Below are 14,540 nucleotides of genomic sequence, written 5' to 3' on the forward strand. Positions count from 1 at the left end.
TCAATTGATATCTGGTCTTATAGAAAAAAGAGAAAATTTTGAAGGAAAAAAAAAAAGAACTGTCATGAACAGTATGGATTTTTCCTCTTCCTCCCTGTTTGTATTGGGAGATTGAGAATTTATTTTCTTGGCTTGTAGGGAGGGGTTAACTTTGCATTGATGATGTCATAAATGGAAGGAGGTTACCCTGCTGACTATAATACAATAATGAAAATTTGTTATTATACATTTCCATTCCTTGTCCATGTTGCTTGTTTTTATGGCCTTTGATTTCTAAACTTTGGAATATATTTGTAATGGTTCCAGTCTAATACAGGGTGCTCGAGTTGGAGTTTTAAGGTTGTCTTTAAGCTTGTCTTTCTCATCCTTACCTTTCTTATCATAATAGGGTACCGGTGATTTGGATGATACTTGTTTATCTTCAGAAGCTAGGGCTTTGAATTGGACATATTGTAAGTAAATTCTTAAGATGAATCTATAATCTCTTTACACAGAGTGAAGCTTTAGCTTTGTTTGTCCAATTCTCTGTAACTCTCTTCCTTTTTTCTTTGTGAATCGAAAGTTCTTAAAGATTTTGTTTCTGCAACTGTTTGGATTGTTTACTTCTTCAAAATTGGAAGTTCTTTAGCTTTGTTTGTCCAATTCTCTTCTTCTTTTCTTTGTTTGGCTACTTTTATTTTCTATAGAAGATACATGTTCTACTTTCTACAGTACAATGGACTGTTTACTTCTTAAAACTGTCTACATTGTTGAATATTGGATTAGCAATATTAATATCCGTCAATGAGTTTTTGAATTAAGTTAAGAATGATTTTAATTGTTGCATGGTTGTTTAGTTTCATAATTGTGTACGCGTGTTTTAATTAATTCTTTTTTTTTTTATCAACAATCGTAAGGAAATTTAATCTGGACTTTAGACTGTCCAAGAGAAAGTGATGGAGCTTGTGTTCAAATGAGATTATTATAGTCCTGCTGCTCCCTTTTCCTTTTTCTTGTTCAATGAATTGATGTTATATGTTGGTGCATCAGGGCTGTTAAGAATCCTTGTCTATGTGATATGTATAATGTATGCTTTTTTCACTTTGGTTTTACTTGCCAGTGATTACCAGTTGGTTATTGGTCTTAGTTTTCCATTTGTTTATGTTGTCTTTCTATAATTCTTCTTCAATATTGAAGGTCCTTATCTTTGCTAACTTTCTAACTTTTCTATAATTGTATATTGAAGGTGGAAGCAATGGAAAACTTTTCATTGGAGCTTGTAATAATCAGGTGCAAAGTCATTTCTAAGTTTTATTTCACACACACATATCTAATATCAAACTGAGTCTTTTAATGAGGTACTGAATGTCTTTATTTGGTAGAGATATGATCTTTTTGGTTATGCATTGGATCATGTTGGTGTAATGGAAATGTTGCAATTCCATAAGTGTACAATAAGTTTTTTCACACCATACAACAACATTGATTTTTATGCATGAGTGTGTTTTTGACCAATTAATTGTCTTTAGGTCAATTACATCAAACGTTTTCTGTTTTGGTTTGATGCCTGGGATGAGATATTAAAAAATAATTAATAGGATCATTTATTGATTTATTAGGACTTTGAATGGAAGGTACACAAATATATCTATTTGAGAAAGCTTGATTTATAATGATTTTGATCTAAATCCTAGTTTGGAATTGTCAATTCAATCATGTGAGGCTTGTTTTTTTCCTTTTTACATATTGATCATCTTATTGCAGTGTTCAAATTTTTATGAGTTGATTTCGACTTCTTATACTTCTTGATAAGATAAAAAATAAAGTCGCAAGTTTGTTTACAAATTTTGAAGTTCTGGATTTATATTTTGAAATTATTATTTTCCCACTCTTGCAAATCATGATATTTACCATAATTTTTCTCAACTCTATTGTTGATTGTTGTGTCATACCTAAAAATTTCTTAAGGTCCTGATGGAAGGTCGGGTTTTGATAGTGGAGCTGGTAGTTATGGCAGAGGAGAGCAGCTCAAACCTTACTTGGAAAGTATTGTCTTTCAAGCAATTCGATTAGTTTTTAGTGGAATGAGTTAGCAGCTTGATTGAAGAGATTGTTAGTTTTTTTTTTTTTTTCCTCCTTTCTTCTAGTTCATGGGAATATTATAAATTCAAGTTTGTATTCATACCTTGTGAGCAATATTAAGATTTAAATTTTTGTGTCTGTTGATAGCTTAATATATAAAAACAATTAAGATTTAATTTTGTATATGTATAGATTAAAAAAAGAAAGATTATTGATTTGTACGTGAGTGAGTAATATATATATAAACGATGACAGACATTAATATCGGTTAATAACGACAAAAAATAAGTGAAAAATCGCATTGAAGAGAGTATTCAATGTTCGTTGAAAACTGACATTGAAGATAATTAGTATTGAAATCTTGGCCATCTATAATATCGGTTTAAAACTGACATTAAAGCGAACAAACATTGAAGACGTTTTATAATATGATCTTCAATGTCGTTTTTCAACCGACATTGTACCCCTATAATGTCCATTTTAAACCGACATTAAAGCTTAATTTTGTAGCCGTGAATAAAACCAACAAGATTTCTGACTCTGTGGGTAAGATTCCATGTTTTATTACGATGGATGGACGGAAGGCTTATTTTATTGGTCTTTTAATTGCATCATTTGTTGGATAGTTTAGAATGAAAAGGGGAAGCACTTTGGTTGCACAGATTAGAAGGGGAAGAAGTCGGAAAAGGTATATTTGGTAAGGGACGAACACTTGAAATGAAATGACGAAAGTTTGGGAGTGGATTTTTTCCCCTCTTTTTGATTGTTGATTCATTTGGGAGGTTTTATGTTGTTTAATGCGTTTGATTGGGTAATGTGTGAATGATTACCATCTAATATAACTAGGATTCTTGGTTTGTGTGTTATATAGGTCTAATGGGTATAAATTTGCATATGAGTGATATTCTATAAGGTATAGAATAATGTATTTGTGTTGGGGCATTAAGATTTTTGAAAAAAATGTTGGTCCACTCTATGTAAATCGCAAAAACCGAATCGTTTCTAAAAATCAAATCGAATCGAATCGAACTGTTTTTAATTAAAAATATATATATAACATAGATTTTTCAAAAATATCAAAACCGAATTTGAAACCTATATGCGGTTCGGTTTCACATTTAGACAATTCGATTTGATTCGATTTTACCATCAAATCGAACCAAATCAAACTGTTTCCATCCCTAGTCCACCGTTTCTAATTTTATTATTTTTGAAGGTTGGAGTTTTTAGGAAGGATGTTTTTTATGATTAGGAGTATTATTGTCTTTCCATAATTACTCTTGTTAATTAAAAGATCAATTTTATTATTTTCTTTAATGCACTAACATTTTTGTTATGGTTACAAATTTGTTATTTCGACCTTTTAATATTTAGGTTATGTTTACCAATTCATAATGAATATTGGTGTAGTCGTAATCGAATTCTATTGATAGATCAATCGTAATGAGCCTCAATCACAAATGTAATTAAATTGCTTTTGATCGCATTTAATCTAAAATTAAACATCTTTCAAATTTACTGTTGTCGTTATGATTACCTTTATATTTGAGAGTCAAATGGTAACGGTAACAGTAAATATGTCAAAATTCAAAGTTTTTTCCTAAAACTGTAACAATAATGGTAATCATAACCATAACCATAATGGTAGCGATAACGATACGATATAATTTTCAGACGCAATTCACTTAATCACAAACTTGTCATTCAGATTATAATACTTGATTATGGATTTTCAATTGGAGTCCACCTGTTCAGTATGAATGTAAAACTCCAGTAAACACTAATTAACATAAAAAATGGATCAACTTTTCTAAATTACCTTCCATTTACTACGATACACCTTTTACAAATGTGGTCTTGTTAGTTGAAATCTCTCAACTTCTGAAAACCGTGAACAAGACACTTCGTTCACCACAACACTATTAACGCCGTGTACAGAATATGGGCCCACGATCTGAGCCCAAAAGAAAGCCCAATAAATAAAAAAGGCCCACATATCAGTTCCGAACTTGACATAAGAGTCCAATCAGTTGCAAGAGAAAGGCAACCGGATATTGGCGGTAACAAATGACCGGTTTCGGGGTCTTTGTGAAAGAACCCTAAAAACTAAAAAGGGGTCACTACAGAACAGACCGAAACGCTCCAGATTTTCAAATTTCGAAATTGGCGCCTCCTCATTTCTGTCTCCATCTGTCCTCTCGATTCTGCATCATCCTCCATTTTATCCGATCTCCATTTCCGTTAATTCAAACTCGAAGGCTTTGATAATGGGAGCATCTCAAAGTCGCGAGGGTCTGGAACTGTCAGATTCCGATCGTGAAGATGAGAACGAGGTAACTAATGAAGAAGAGGAGGAGAAATACGAGGATGTTGAAGAAGAGCACCAAAGATCTTCAGAGCGACGCCCGAAAACGCCATCTTCAGTGGATGAAGTAGAGGCGAAACTCAGGGCTCTTAAGCTCAAGTACGGATCGTCTCAGAAGCCAACCCTGAAGAACGCTGTGAAGCTTTACCTCCATATTAATGGCAACACTCCTAAAGCGAAATGGATTACCTCCGAAAAACTCACTACTTACTCTTTTCTCAAGTCTTGCAGAATTGATAAGGGTGGAAATGATGACGAGGAGGAGGAAGATGAGGAGGAGGAGGAGGAGGAAGAAGGGAAAGATAACTCTTGGTGGTTTTTGAGAGTTGGATCGAAAATTAGAGTGAGAGTATCGTCAGAAATGCAATTGAAAACATTCGGAGACCAGCGGCGAGTGGACTTTGTTGCGCAGGGTGTCTGGGCGTTAAAATTTTTCAGCGATGAAGATTATAAGATTTTTGTGGAAAAATTCAAGGGGTGTTTATTTGAGAATACATATGGATTTGAGGCTACGGAGGAAAACAAATTAAAGGTTTATGGGAAGGATTTTATCGGTTGGGCGAACCCTGAAGTGGCGGATGATTCAATGTGGGAAGATGCAGAAGAAAATTTCTCAAAAAGTCCAAATTCGGCTACGCCTGTCAGGGCAAACGATTTAATGGAGGAGTTTGAGGAAGCTGCAGATGGTGGGATTAAGAGTTTAGCTTTAGGAGCATTAGACAACAGTTTCTTGGTCGGTGATTCAGGAATTCAGGTCGTCAAGAACTTCTCTCATGGAATTCAGGGGAAGGGTATGTATGTGAATATCGATCATGGAAATCGGGGTCCTCGTGGAAGTGGTTCGTCTTTCGCCTACTCAACGCCGAAGAAGGCTCTTCTTATGAAGGCTGAGACCAATATGCTTTTGATGAGTCCAATGAATGAGGGGAGGCCTCATACTTCTGGACTTCATCAGCTTGACATTGAAACAGGGAAAGTTGTTACTGAATGGAAGTTTGGGAAGGATGGGGTTGATATTTCAATGAGAGATATTACTAATGACTCTAAAGGGGCTCAGTTGGATCCTTCAGGCTCAACATTTTTGGGTTTGGATGACAACAGGCTTTGCAGATGGGATATGCGAGATAGGAAAGGAATGGTTCAAAATCTTGCTACTTCTAGCACTCCTGTCTTAAATTGGGCACAAGGGCATCAGTTTTCTAGAGGCACTAATTTCCAGTGCTTTGCAACCACTGGCGACGGCTCAATTGTTGTTGGGTCGCTTGATGGAAAAATCAGGCTGTATTCTATCAATTCAATGAGACAAGCAAAAACAGCTTTCCCAGGCCTTGGTTCACCTATTACACATGTAGATGTTACCTATGACGGTAGGTGGATTTTGGGAACAACAGATTCCTATCTAATTCTTATTTGCACTCTCTTTACTGATAAGGACGGGAAGATGAAGACTGGATTTTCTGGTCGAATGGGGAATAGGATTTCAGCTCCAAGATTGTTGAAACTGACACCTCTGGATTCACATTTGGCTGGAGTAGACAATAAGTTTCGAAATGCTCAATTCTCATGGGTATGTTTGTTTCTTGTGTTCTCAATTTATCAGAAATATTCTGAAAGTTATCGTTGCTCTAACTCACTCTAAGTTACGTGACTTATATGCATCACATGCCTTCTTATAGGATGTTGTAGCTTTTTTATAATGATGATTTTATAACTTTCATAGGTCTTTTTATTCTTTTGGGAACTTTTTTTCTACATTTGGCTGTGCCTTTGAAATTTCAAATCAATGAGCCGCAGGGTTAGAAGATTGAACGTTTCTTGATCTAGGATGAAGGCATGAGCATATTTGCTAATTTTGATGGGTGAATTTAGTTTTGTTTGAACGTAATGCTGCATTTTGGGAAATGCTTATTCAATTTTTAATTTGATGTTCGGCTGACATCTACATTTGAGTGAGGGTATAGCGTGGGCAGTTGGTGCAAGTATATGAGCCACTGTATTGTTATTGCTTAGATATACATGTTTCGTCTTATATGATTATTATCTTCTTTTTATTATCCGCTGCAAGTGCAATAACCAATCATATTTCACCCCTTTTCTTTGCTTGTTTTTAGTGCGTTTCGTTTTCTTGTCTATAACCTTTTCCTTTGTTTTTTTATTGTCAGCTGCAAAAACAATAATGTGTCACCTGTTTTCTCTGCTTGTTGTTTTCTACCATTCATTTTCTTGTCTATAACCTTTTGTCTTGTTTGTTCTGCCAGATCAATAGGTTCTCTATCCTTTTCTTCTTTGTTCATGCAATGTTGTCATACATAATATATACCATGCTCCTTGAGCTAGTAAATCTGCCTTGGAAGTAAAGAAGATAAAGCCACTTAAACTAACATTTCATATGTTTCCTTTCAAAAAAAAAAAAAAAAAAAACTAACATTTCATAATTTTAATAGTCATAGATTCAATAGCAATTTGTATTGAGTTGGTTAACTAATCTAGCGGAATTGGAACCCTCCAAAGTTTATCTTGAGATGGCGTTAAGATCGAGTATTATTGAAGCTGAAAAGTTATGACTGCTCATAGTGCAAAGAGAAGGCATTTAATTGACTAGATCTTGCTTTATAATTTAAAAGCATATGCATGTAGTACATGTCCAGACAAAATTTATGCTGAACATGCAGATTACAATTAGCATTTGTACATAAATTCCTTCCATATCTGGTCCTACAATCAGACTATGTTAACTTATTGTTTGATCTTGTCTTGTGTTTTATTATCGCAACTCATCTGTTAAGTTTCTTGCGGTTATCGTTTAGTAGTCTTCAAATAATCTGTTGTACAAATTTTACATTTCCATTATGATTATTATAGGTCACCGAGGACGGGAAGCAGGAGCGGCATTTGGTTGCGACGGTGGGCAAATTCAGTGTCATATGGAACTTCCAACAAGTGAAAAACGGGACACATGACTGCTACCGCCATCAAGAGGGCCTAAAGAGCTGTTACTGTTACAAGATTGTTCTTAAAGATGACTCCATTGTTGACAGTCGTTTTATGCATGAAAAATTTGCAGTGACCGATTCGCCCGAAGCTCCATTGGTGATTGCGACGCCCATGAAAGTTAGTTCATTTAGCTTATCTAGCAGGCTAAGAGGCTGAGATTCAGTTCCAGAATATAATCTGCTATTGGTTTTTGTTGCATTATCTGATGCAATTAGCCACCTTTCTAAAGTGGCATGTAAGTTCTAAACATTATAATAGATGCCTTAGGTAGTTCTAAACATCTATTAATGAGTGAGTTCTCTAAATGTATTTGTAATTGTATTCTATTTCAAGTTCCTTGATGACTCGTGGTAGATTTTTTTTTATCAGTTATTACGGAATCAAGTATCTCGACCTCAATTTCTATTCCTTGTGCAGGCTTGGTTGCCTTTTTCTTTCACTTCTCAAAGAATCTGCTGATAAAAATAGTCCTTTTTTTTGGGCTCAATGATAAGTTTTGAGAGTTATGTCCGAAATAAATTTTTAAACTTTAAATTTTGTATTATAAATGTTTGATAAATTTGAAAGTTCAAAGATTAAATTTGTAATTTTGATAGTTTGATAGAATTTAAAATGTGAAGGACCGTAATTTAACAAAAATAAAGATTTAAATTAATAAATAAACATTTTATATTTTTCAAACAAGTTAAAATGTATATTGTTTACATGTTGATATCAAATTCATGAAATTGTAGATTTATTGCTAATGTGTCGATAAAGATTTAATACTCGGAGTTTAAGGACCAAAGATATCTAAACTTCACATTTTTTTAAAACTCGCAGAACTTGTAGCTCTTTTTCTTTTTCAAGCCTATACATTCATTATACACGACAATGATACGAGAACAGCCTCATCATCCAAGAATCAAAACGTAGAAACTGATTACATCTTTCAATCCCATCGGCAGTGCACGACAACGTTTTTTAATGGACGCACGAACACCCTTTTTATCGTACAATAAAAAAAATATATATTAACCACCATCATGTACAATCACGTATTTCTTCCAACTCATCGATTGATTATAATCTCCATCAGCAAAAACCAACTTGAAAGGAGAAGGTGAAAATATCGACAGTGTAAATAAGAAATGTGTACTCCCAAACGAAACGATTTAGGATGTCTTGTTTGGTTGAGTCTTTTTTCTGGCCAGAAACATGAGAATTCGAGGAAAAAATGACCTCTTCTTTTTCTTTGGTGCTTTTGCTTCTGAGAACGAATCCAATGTTGTAAAGCTTCTTTGCATATTTCCCTTGGGGCTTGTTGAAATTGAGGGATCAGTACCTGTGGCCTCAGATGCACTGACTAAATCTGATGGTTCGTTCTTCCCCTCGAAACTCGCCCTTGGACTGCGAATCGGGTTCATTAATCCAATGCTAGTGTCACCAGCCTTCCTTCGTTGTTCGTGCTCGGCTCTCCATTTTCGTAACTCTTGTTCTACACCCAACTTTCCTTCCTTGGCTTTCTCAGCCCTCTCCATGGCAATTTTTAGTGCTTCCTTTCTGGTAGCCATCTCCTGGGTTACTTCTTCAAGTTTTTCGACGCTTCTTGACTCGGATTCCTTGGCTACCTGAATTTGAGACAGTGCAGCTGCCACTCTGACGTTGGCTTGTTCCTCTGCCTCATGAGCACACTTGCTAAGCTCATAGTACTCCTCTAGTGAGAGTGTAACTCCTGCTGGAGAGTCTGCATTGTTGGCATCTCTTGCTGATTCGCTCTCTTGTAATGCCTTGATTGCTGCCAACGCCAATCTTTCTGAAGCCTTTGCAGCCTCAATCTCTTTCCGAGCTGCAAGCAATCTACTCTCCATAGTACTTGCTCCAGCTTTTGCTTGCTCTGCTTCCTCTCTTGTTTTGCGTAGCTCCTCTCGAGCCACTTGAGCCACTGATTTGGCCTGATCAGCTTCTTGTGCAGCTTGCTGTAATTGTTTAGGAAGCTCCACCATCATTTCCCTGGCCTCTTTTTCCTTCATTTGAACTAAAGCTATTTCTGACCTAGTTCTTTCCACTTCAGCTTCAAGAGATGCAACTGCTATTGATGCCATTCCTTCTCTTTGCTTCAATGTGGCTAGAGCAGATTTCTCTCTTTCAAGCTCTGTTCTTAACGATGTTGCAGCCACCTTCAGACAGTTTATTTCAGAAGTTGCTTTCTCAATATTGAGTTTTACTTCCTCAAGTTCCTGTTTCGCTGAAGCAACAGCTGCTTGTATATCTGTATGTGTTTTCTTCTCAGGTTCCTCTCCCTCACTTTTTGTGTGACCATCCTGATTATCAGGCTCCTCTTCCAGTTTTGATTCCATATAAGCTGCTAATTCAGCTTTTAAATCTATTAGCAAATTTGAGGCAGTGTCCAGTTTTGATTTCAGATCCTTTGCTGACAAAATTTTCTGATTAAGACTCTGAAGCTCCTCTTCGGCCTGCTTCAACTCTTTCTCCCAGTTAAGAGAATCTTGCTCTCTGGCCATAGCGGCACCTATTCTTTGCTCCTCTGCCTCCAAATGAGTAGCATGTGCAGACTCTAAAGACTCCTTGTTGGCCATAAGCTCAATAGTTAGATCTTCCACTGCCTTCTCAACTTCCTTGGATGCTGCAACAGCATCTTCAGCTTTAGCTATTGCTGCATTCTTTTCTATGACCAAAGAGGCAAACTCTTTGCAAAGTGATTCCAACTCCTCTTTGACAGATTTAAGCTCTGAAACTGCAGCTATGTGCCTAGCTTTAGCAACCTCAAGCTGTGCCTTGGCAGCTACACTAGACTCTTCGGCAATGCCTTGCTCCATCTCTTCAACCCTGAGTTTCGCGAGCTCAGAGTCTTGCCTTGCCTGATGCTCTTCTGTTTGTGCCCTCTCTAGGTTAAGCTTTAGTTCCTCTATCAGCCGCTTAGTGCTATCCAGTTCCTTTAGAACTTTCTTTTTCTCATCTTCAGCAGTTTCTGACAGTCTCCTGTATTCAGGAATCTCCTCGTGTAATTTCTCGAGTTCTTGCTCCACAAGTTTGCGTCTCTACAACATTTAAAAGATATAACTATTAGCTATATTAGAAAAATCATTTGAATCTATTCGGAGACATGAAGAACCACTGGATGTTGGGGATTGAATCAATTTGATTACTTAAATTCAACAAGTAGCGGGAATTAAACCCAATCATGCACAATCAAGTTGAATAGTGGAAAGATAATTGTGAAATGGTGGGACACATTATGTCACGAGCATCATGAAATCACTTCACTTCACAGTTTAAACTCAATCCTCAAATTACCACCATCGTGCCTAATCACAACTAAGCTCCTTAAGTAGCATGTCCACAGATATTGCATTTTCCATTTTCGAGGTATACTATTATTACCAGCACCGAGTAGCTTCATTAGATACTGTATACAATATGCCAATAACCAATGAGAAACACTCTGTGTTTGCTCCTATGGGTACCCAGAAGGAAAAAAAAAAAAAAATTGTCTTTGCTCCTATGGGTACAAACTATGACAAGCATATTCATACCCTTTCTATGATAGTCAAGCAAAAAAACACACAGTCATTAAATACGTTCAGTCAACAATATTAAGAATAGAACCCCACCCCAATGCATCTAAAGGGTGCCACAACATTTAAACTGCGAAAAGATTACAATAGTAGCGTAGCAAGTTATACCTCAACTGTTTGGATTCGATGAGCTTTCCAATCAACAATCCCACCAAACTTTGAAACAGCTTCTTTAACTGATTCAAATGGCGCAGTTGTATCAATGAGGCCTCTGTTTATCTCACTTTGCTTCACATCTTTAGAATCAACAGATCCAGTTTTTCCACCCGAAATTCTCTCACCCTCTGCAAGCCCATCTAATTGTACAACATTCTCATTCTTTATAACCATTGACTCAGAAGAGAGAACAGATGGCATAATGTCGTCATTGATGGCAGCAGAGTCATTATGGACTGGAGATTGTTCCTGAGAAAGTTTCTCAGGAATATCCTCAACTGAAGAGAAAATAGATGGCATCATGACCTCATTGATAGCAGCAGAGTCCCTATGGACTGAGGATTGTTCCTGAGGATGTTTCTCAGGTGTATCCTCAACTGAAGAGGAAACAGATGGCATAATGACATCATTGGCAGAATTACTGTGGACTGTAGATTGTTCTTCATGACGTTTCTCAGGCATATCTTCAACTGACTGAGTTCTGGGGTCTTCCATCAAGGTATTTCGATTGTGTTCGTCTAATCTATCATCTGGAACTGTTGAACTCAGACCTGAATTATTGGATGTAATCCGTTCATCTTGCCTCAAATTTACATCACTAGGAGCATCTTCTATGGCTGACAATACAGAATTTTCAGACATTTGATGTGGACTCTCAGATCGCACAGTTCCATCAACTGGGCTTGGAGAGAGTTCAATTTTACCTTCAAGTTTTCCATTAGCAACAGAATTTAAGAGAACTTGGCTTGGACCCATAATTCCATTGTTAACTAGGTGGTTTGGATTTTCATCAAGAGAGTGACTACCATCTTGGGAGATTAACGAGGATTGTGGAGATGTATGATCAGCTAATTTCACATCATCCATTGAACGGAGTTAACAAATAGTGCTAGAGGATAACTGTAGCTGAACTGAAACCATAAAAAGCACAAAGCACCCAAAATTGTTAAATTTTAAATCCTGTTTTGCAAAGTTAAGAAGACAGAAACTTTAGGAAACCACAGTCATAAGCAAAATGTATTCGTGCTAATGATAAATCAGTGAACAAGTAGAAGCAGATTCACAAACCATTAACAATCATCATGACACATTCAAATCAAAGGTCAAAGAATGAAAGTGAAAACAGTGCTTGATATTCTTTTTGTCCAGTGCTATGACAATATTTTATCATTTCATTACGAGGTGCTTTAAAGTAGAATATTAAATTTCTCATATTTGATCAATTAATTAGGGACTGCAGCGATTCAGCTTTCCTCAATTGCTCCTGAATAAAATGCACTAAGCTAAAATACAAAAGAAAAAAAAAATAGGTGAAGGATTTTGAAATTGAATTTGGCATTACCGTACAGTTCAGGTGGACAAACCAGTAACAAAGAAAGCACTTCACATCAACTAGACATGAAAGCAAAAAGATTTTTCACTTGCAAACGTGACATACTAATGAACATTAGTCACAATTATAGCTACTGCCAGTGCTTGGGTTACATCATAAAAGAAATGGTTGGTTGCATCTTTTAATCAACATTCATTGTAAAGTTAAAGCAAAGCCTTATATGACAACAAGAAATAGATTCATAAAGTAGTTCTATCAACATTCATTACCAAATGTGATCTTTTTGTTCACAAATTCTTGTGGTTTAACATCACTAATATTCTCCATAAATACCATTTTACTTTTTCTTAACGACACATATATATCATTAGACTAAAAACAACAATCCCAATATTTCCCATTCTAGCAAATAGATCCATCTGAGCAATAGTTAATTGGTCCCAATTATAAATATGGTATATTCCATAATACGTATATCTACCAGTATACAAGAGTTACACGATTTGGCATGGCATACACTAAAGATCTAAGTTTAATGCCAAAATGAACCTAGTTCGACTGGCATAATATGTCTACCTTCAACCAAGAGGATTGAGATTTGAATCTCCCAGTACATTAAAAATAAGTTATTTTAAAAAAAAAAAAACAAGCTAGTTCTTCAGAATTTTGTCCATTTTGAGCTCAATAGCAGCGACTTTTATTCGATCTATGAGATGATAGGTTTGTTCGGGAATGCAACCTAACTTTTTGAATTGATCAATATAAACCTTCAAAGTATTTCTGCTATACCAATTTGTTTCCCCAAGACGTTGTAATACTTCCGGTACCCGGAAAGGATGCGACAGAAGATGATTTGTAAAAAGTTTGTAAACCTTACGTTTCAATCATATAAATACTTAGCAGTAAAACATACAGCCGATCAAACCTGGAAAATAATTAACGTCAACGGCTAGTCCGCACATCGGAAAAACCTCTTCTGTTTCCAATAACGAGAAAACAGAGATAGTAATTAACCGCTTCCACGTTCCATCCCGCCTACAGCAGTCAGATTCCAGAAAGGAAAGAAAAATAAAGAAGCTCGAAACAACTCACAGTCCAATTGAATGACAGCACAATAAAAGGCAAAATTCAACATCATCATATATAGTCCAATTGAATGACACCAATTAAGGAAAGAAAAATAGCAAAAAGCATTCAGAACGCCAAATCACACACCTCTTGCAGAGCGGGAGATACGAATGACACAGCGCATCGAAGAAATCAAATACAAAACATAAAAAATCAATAGAAACAAAAGCACCTAGGTAGAAGCTCGAATGAACTCACAGTATTCAAACAAACGATGCAGATTAATCATTAAAGCAACAAAGTCTATAGAATTAAAAGAAAAACAAGAGAGATGAGGAAGGAGAAGAGAAGCATACCGTGAAGAAGCGGCAAAGGAGGAAGAAGATGAAGAAGATGAATAAGATGAAGTCAAAAGAAAGCAGAAATGAAAAATAATGATCACCGGAAAATGGGAAAAGGAAAAAAAAAAATAGAAAAGAAGAAAGTAAGTATAATAATAATAATAATAATAATTAAAGAGAAAATAAAAATAAAGAAAAGGGTTATGAAAAAGGAAAAAAGGAAAGGCGAGAAGTTTAGGAAGCTAAAATTAGGATGAGAAAAAGATGGGGCCGGTACGCGTCCGTGGAGCCCACTTCTTCCTATCTGTCTCTCTCCATTTTTTATTTTTTATTTTTGAATTTGTGGAAGTGATTTTGTCTAAAATTCTGAAGGAATCCAAGATAAACGGTGAGGGATTTGACTGTTATCCTTTTTTTAAAATATAATAATAATAAATTAATTAAACCAAGTTTCACAATTTTTTTTTCTTTTCTAAATTTCTATTCGGCTTGAGATTTGAGGAGAAGTGGACGATACTAATTAGTGATAATAATGAGAATATTAGTAACAGTGTTTAATTTGGGTTATGCGATCTGTTTATTAATTGAAATAGAATAAAACAAACGCGCCGCTTGTGTTTGCCATTAATAGTCGCCGCCGATAC

The 14,540-nt window shown here is 35.8% G+C and overlaps 2 protein-coding genes across 5 annotated transcripts; one reads left to right on the forward strand and one right to left on the reverse strand.

Annotated features, from left to right (window-relative positions):
• The first annotated feature begins 4,117 nt into the window (after positions 1 to 4,117).
• Positions 4,118 to 7,828, forward strand: LOC120085051 (Vacuolar import/degradation, Vid27-related protein). The gene is made up of 2 exons (XM_039040889.2): positions 4,118 to 5,993; positions 7,289 to 7,828. The coding sequence occupies exons 1-2, from the start codon at positions 4,329 to 4,331 to the stop codon at positions 7,574 to 7,576; spliced, it is 1,953 nt and encodes a 650-aa protein (XP_038896817.1). The 5' UTR covers positions 4,118 to 4,328; the 3' UTR covers positions 7,577 to 7,828.
• Positions 7,829 to 8,194: 366 nt separating this feature from the next.
• On the reverse strand, positions 8,195 to 14,101 carry LOC120085678 (protein WEAK CHLOROPLAST MOVEMENT UNDER BLUE LIGHT 1-like). Of its 4 annotated transcripts, XM_039041814.2 has the most exons (4): positions 13,912 to 14,038; positions 13,413 to 13,522; positions 11,107 to 12,065; positions 8,195 to 10,461 (listed from the first exon to the last, which is right to left on the reverse strand). In XM_039041814.2, exons 3-4 carry the CDS (start codon positions 12,019 to 12,021, stop codon positions 8,575 to 8,577), a joined length of 2,802 nt encoding a protein of 933 aa, XP_038897742.1. In that variant the 5' UTR covers positions 12,022 to 12,065; positions 13,413 to 13,522; positions 13,912 to 14,038; the 3' UTR covers positions 8,195 to 8,574. The 4 variants fall into 4 exon arrangements, with proteins under 4 accessions (XP_038897742.1, XP_038897741.1, XP_090174085.1 ...); XM_039041813.2 differs by lacking the exon at positions 13,413 to 13,522 and having other exon boundaries at positions 13,912 to 14,101; XM_090317959.1 differs by lacking the exons at positions 13,413 to 13,522; positions 13,912 to 14,038 and adding an exon at positions 13,703 to 13,835.
• Positions 14,102 to 14,540: the final 439 nt, after the last annotated feature.

The sequence above is a fragment of the Benincasa hispida genome, chromosome 9 (genome assembly GCF_027475165.1).
Source record: "Benincasa hispida cultivar pf3 chromosome 9, pf3_genome.v1.1, whole genome shotgun sequence".
In the NCBI taxonomy this organism is placed as follows: Eukaryota; Viridiplantae; Streptophyta; class Magnoliopsida; order Cucurbitales; family Cucurbitaceae; genus Benincasa; species Benincasa hispida.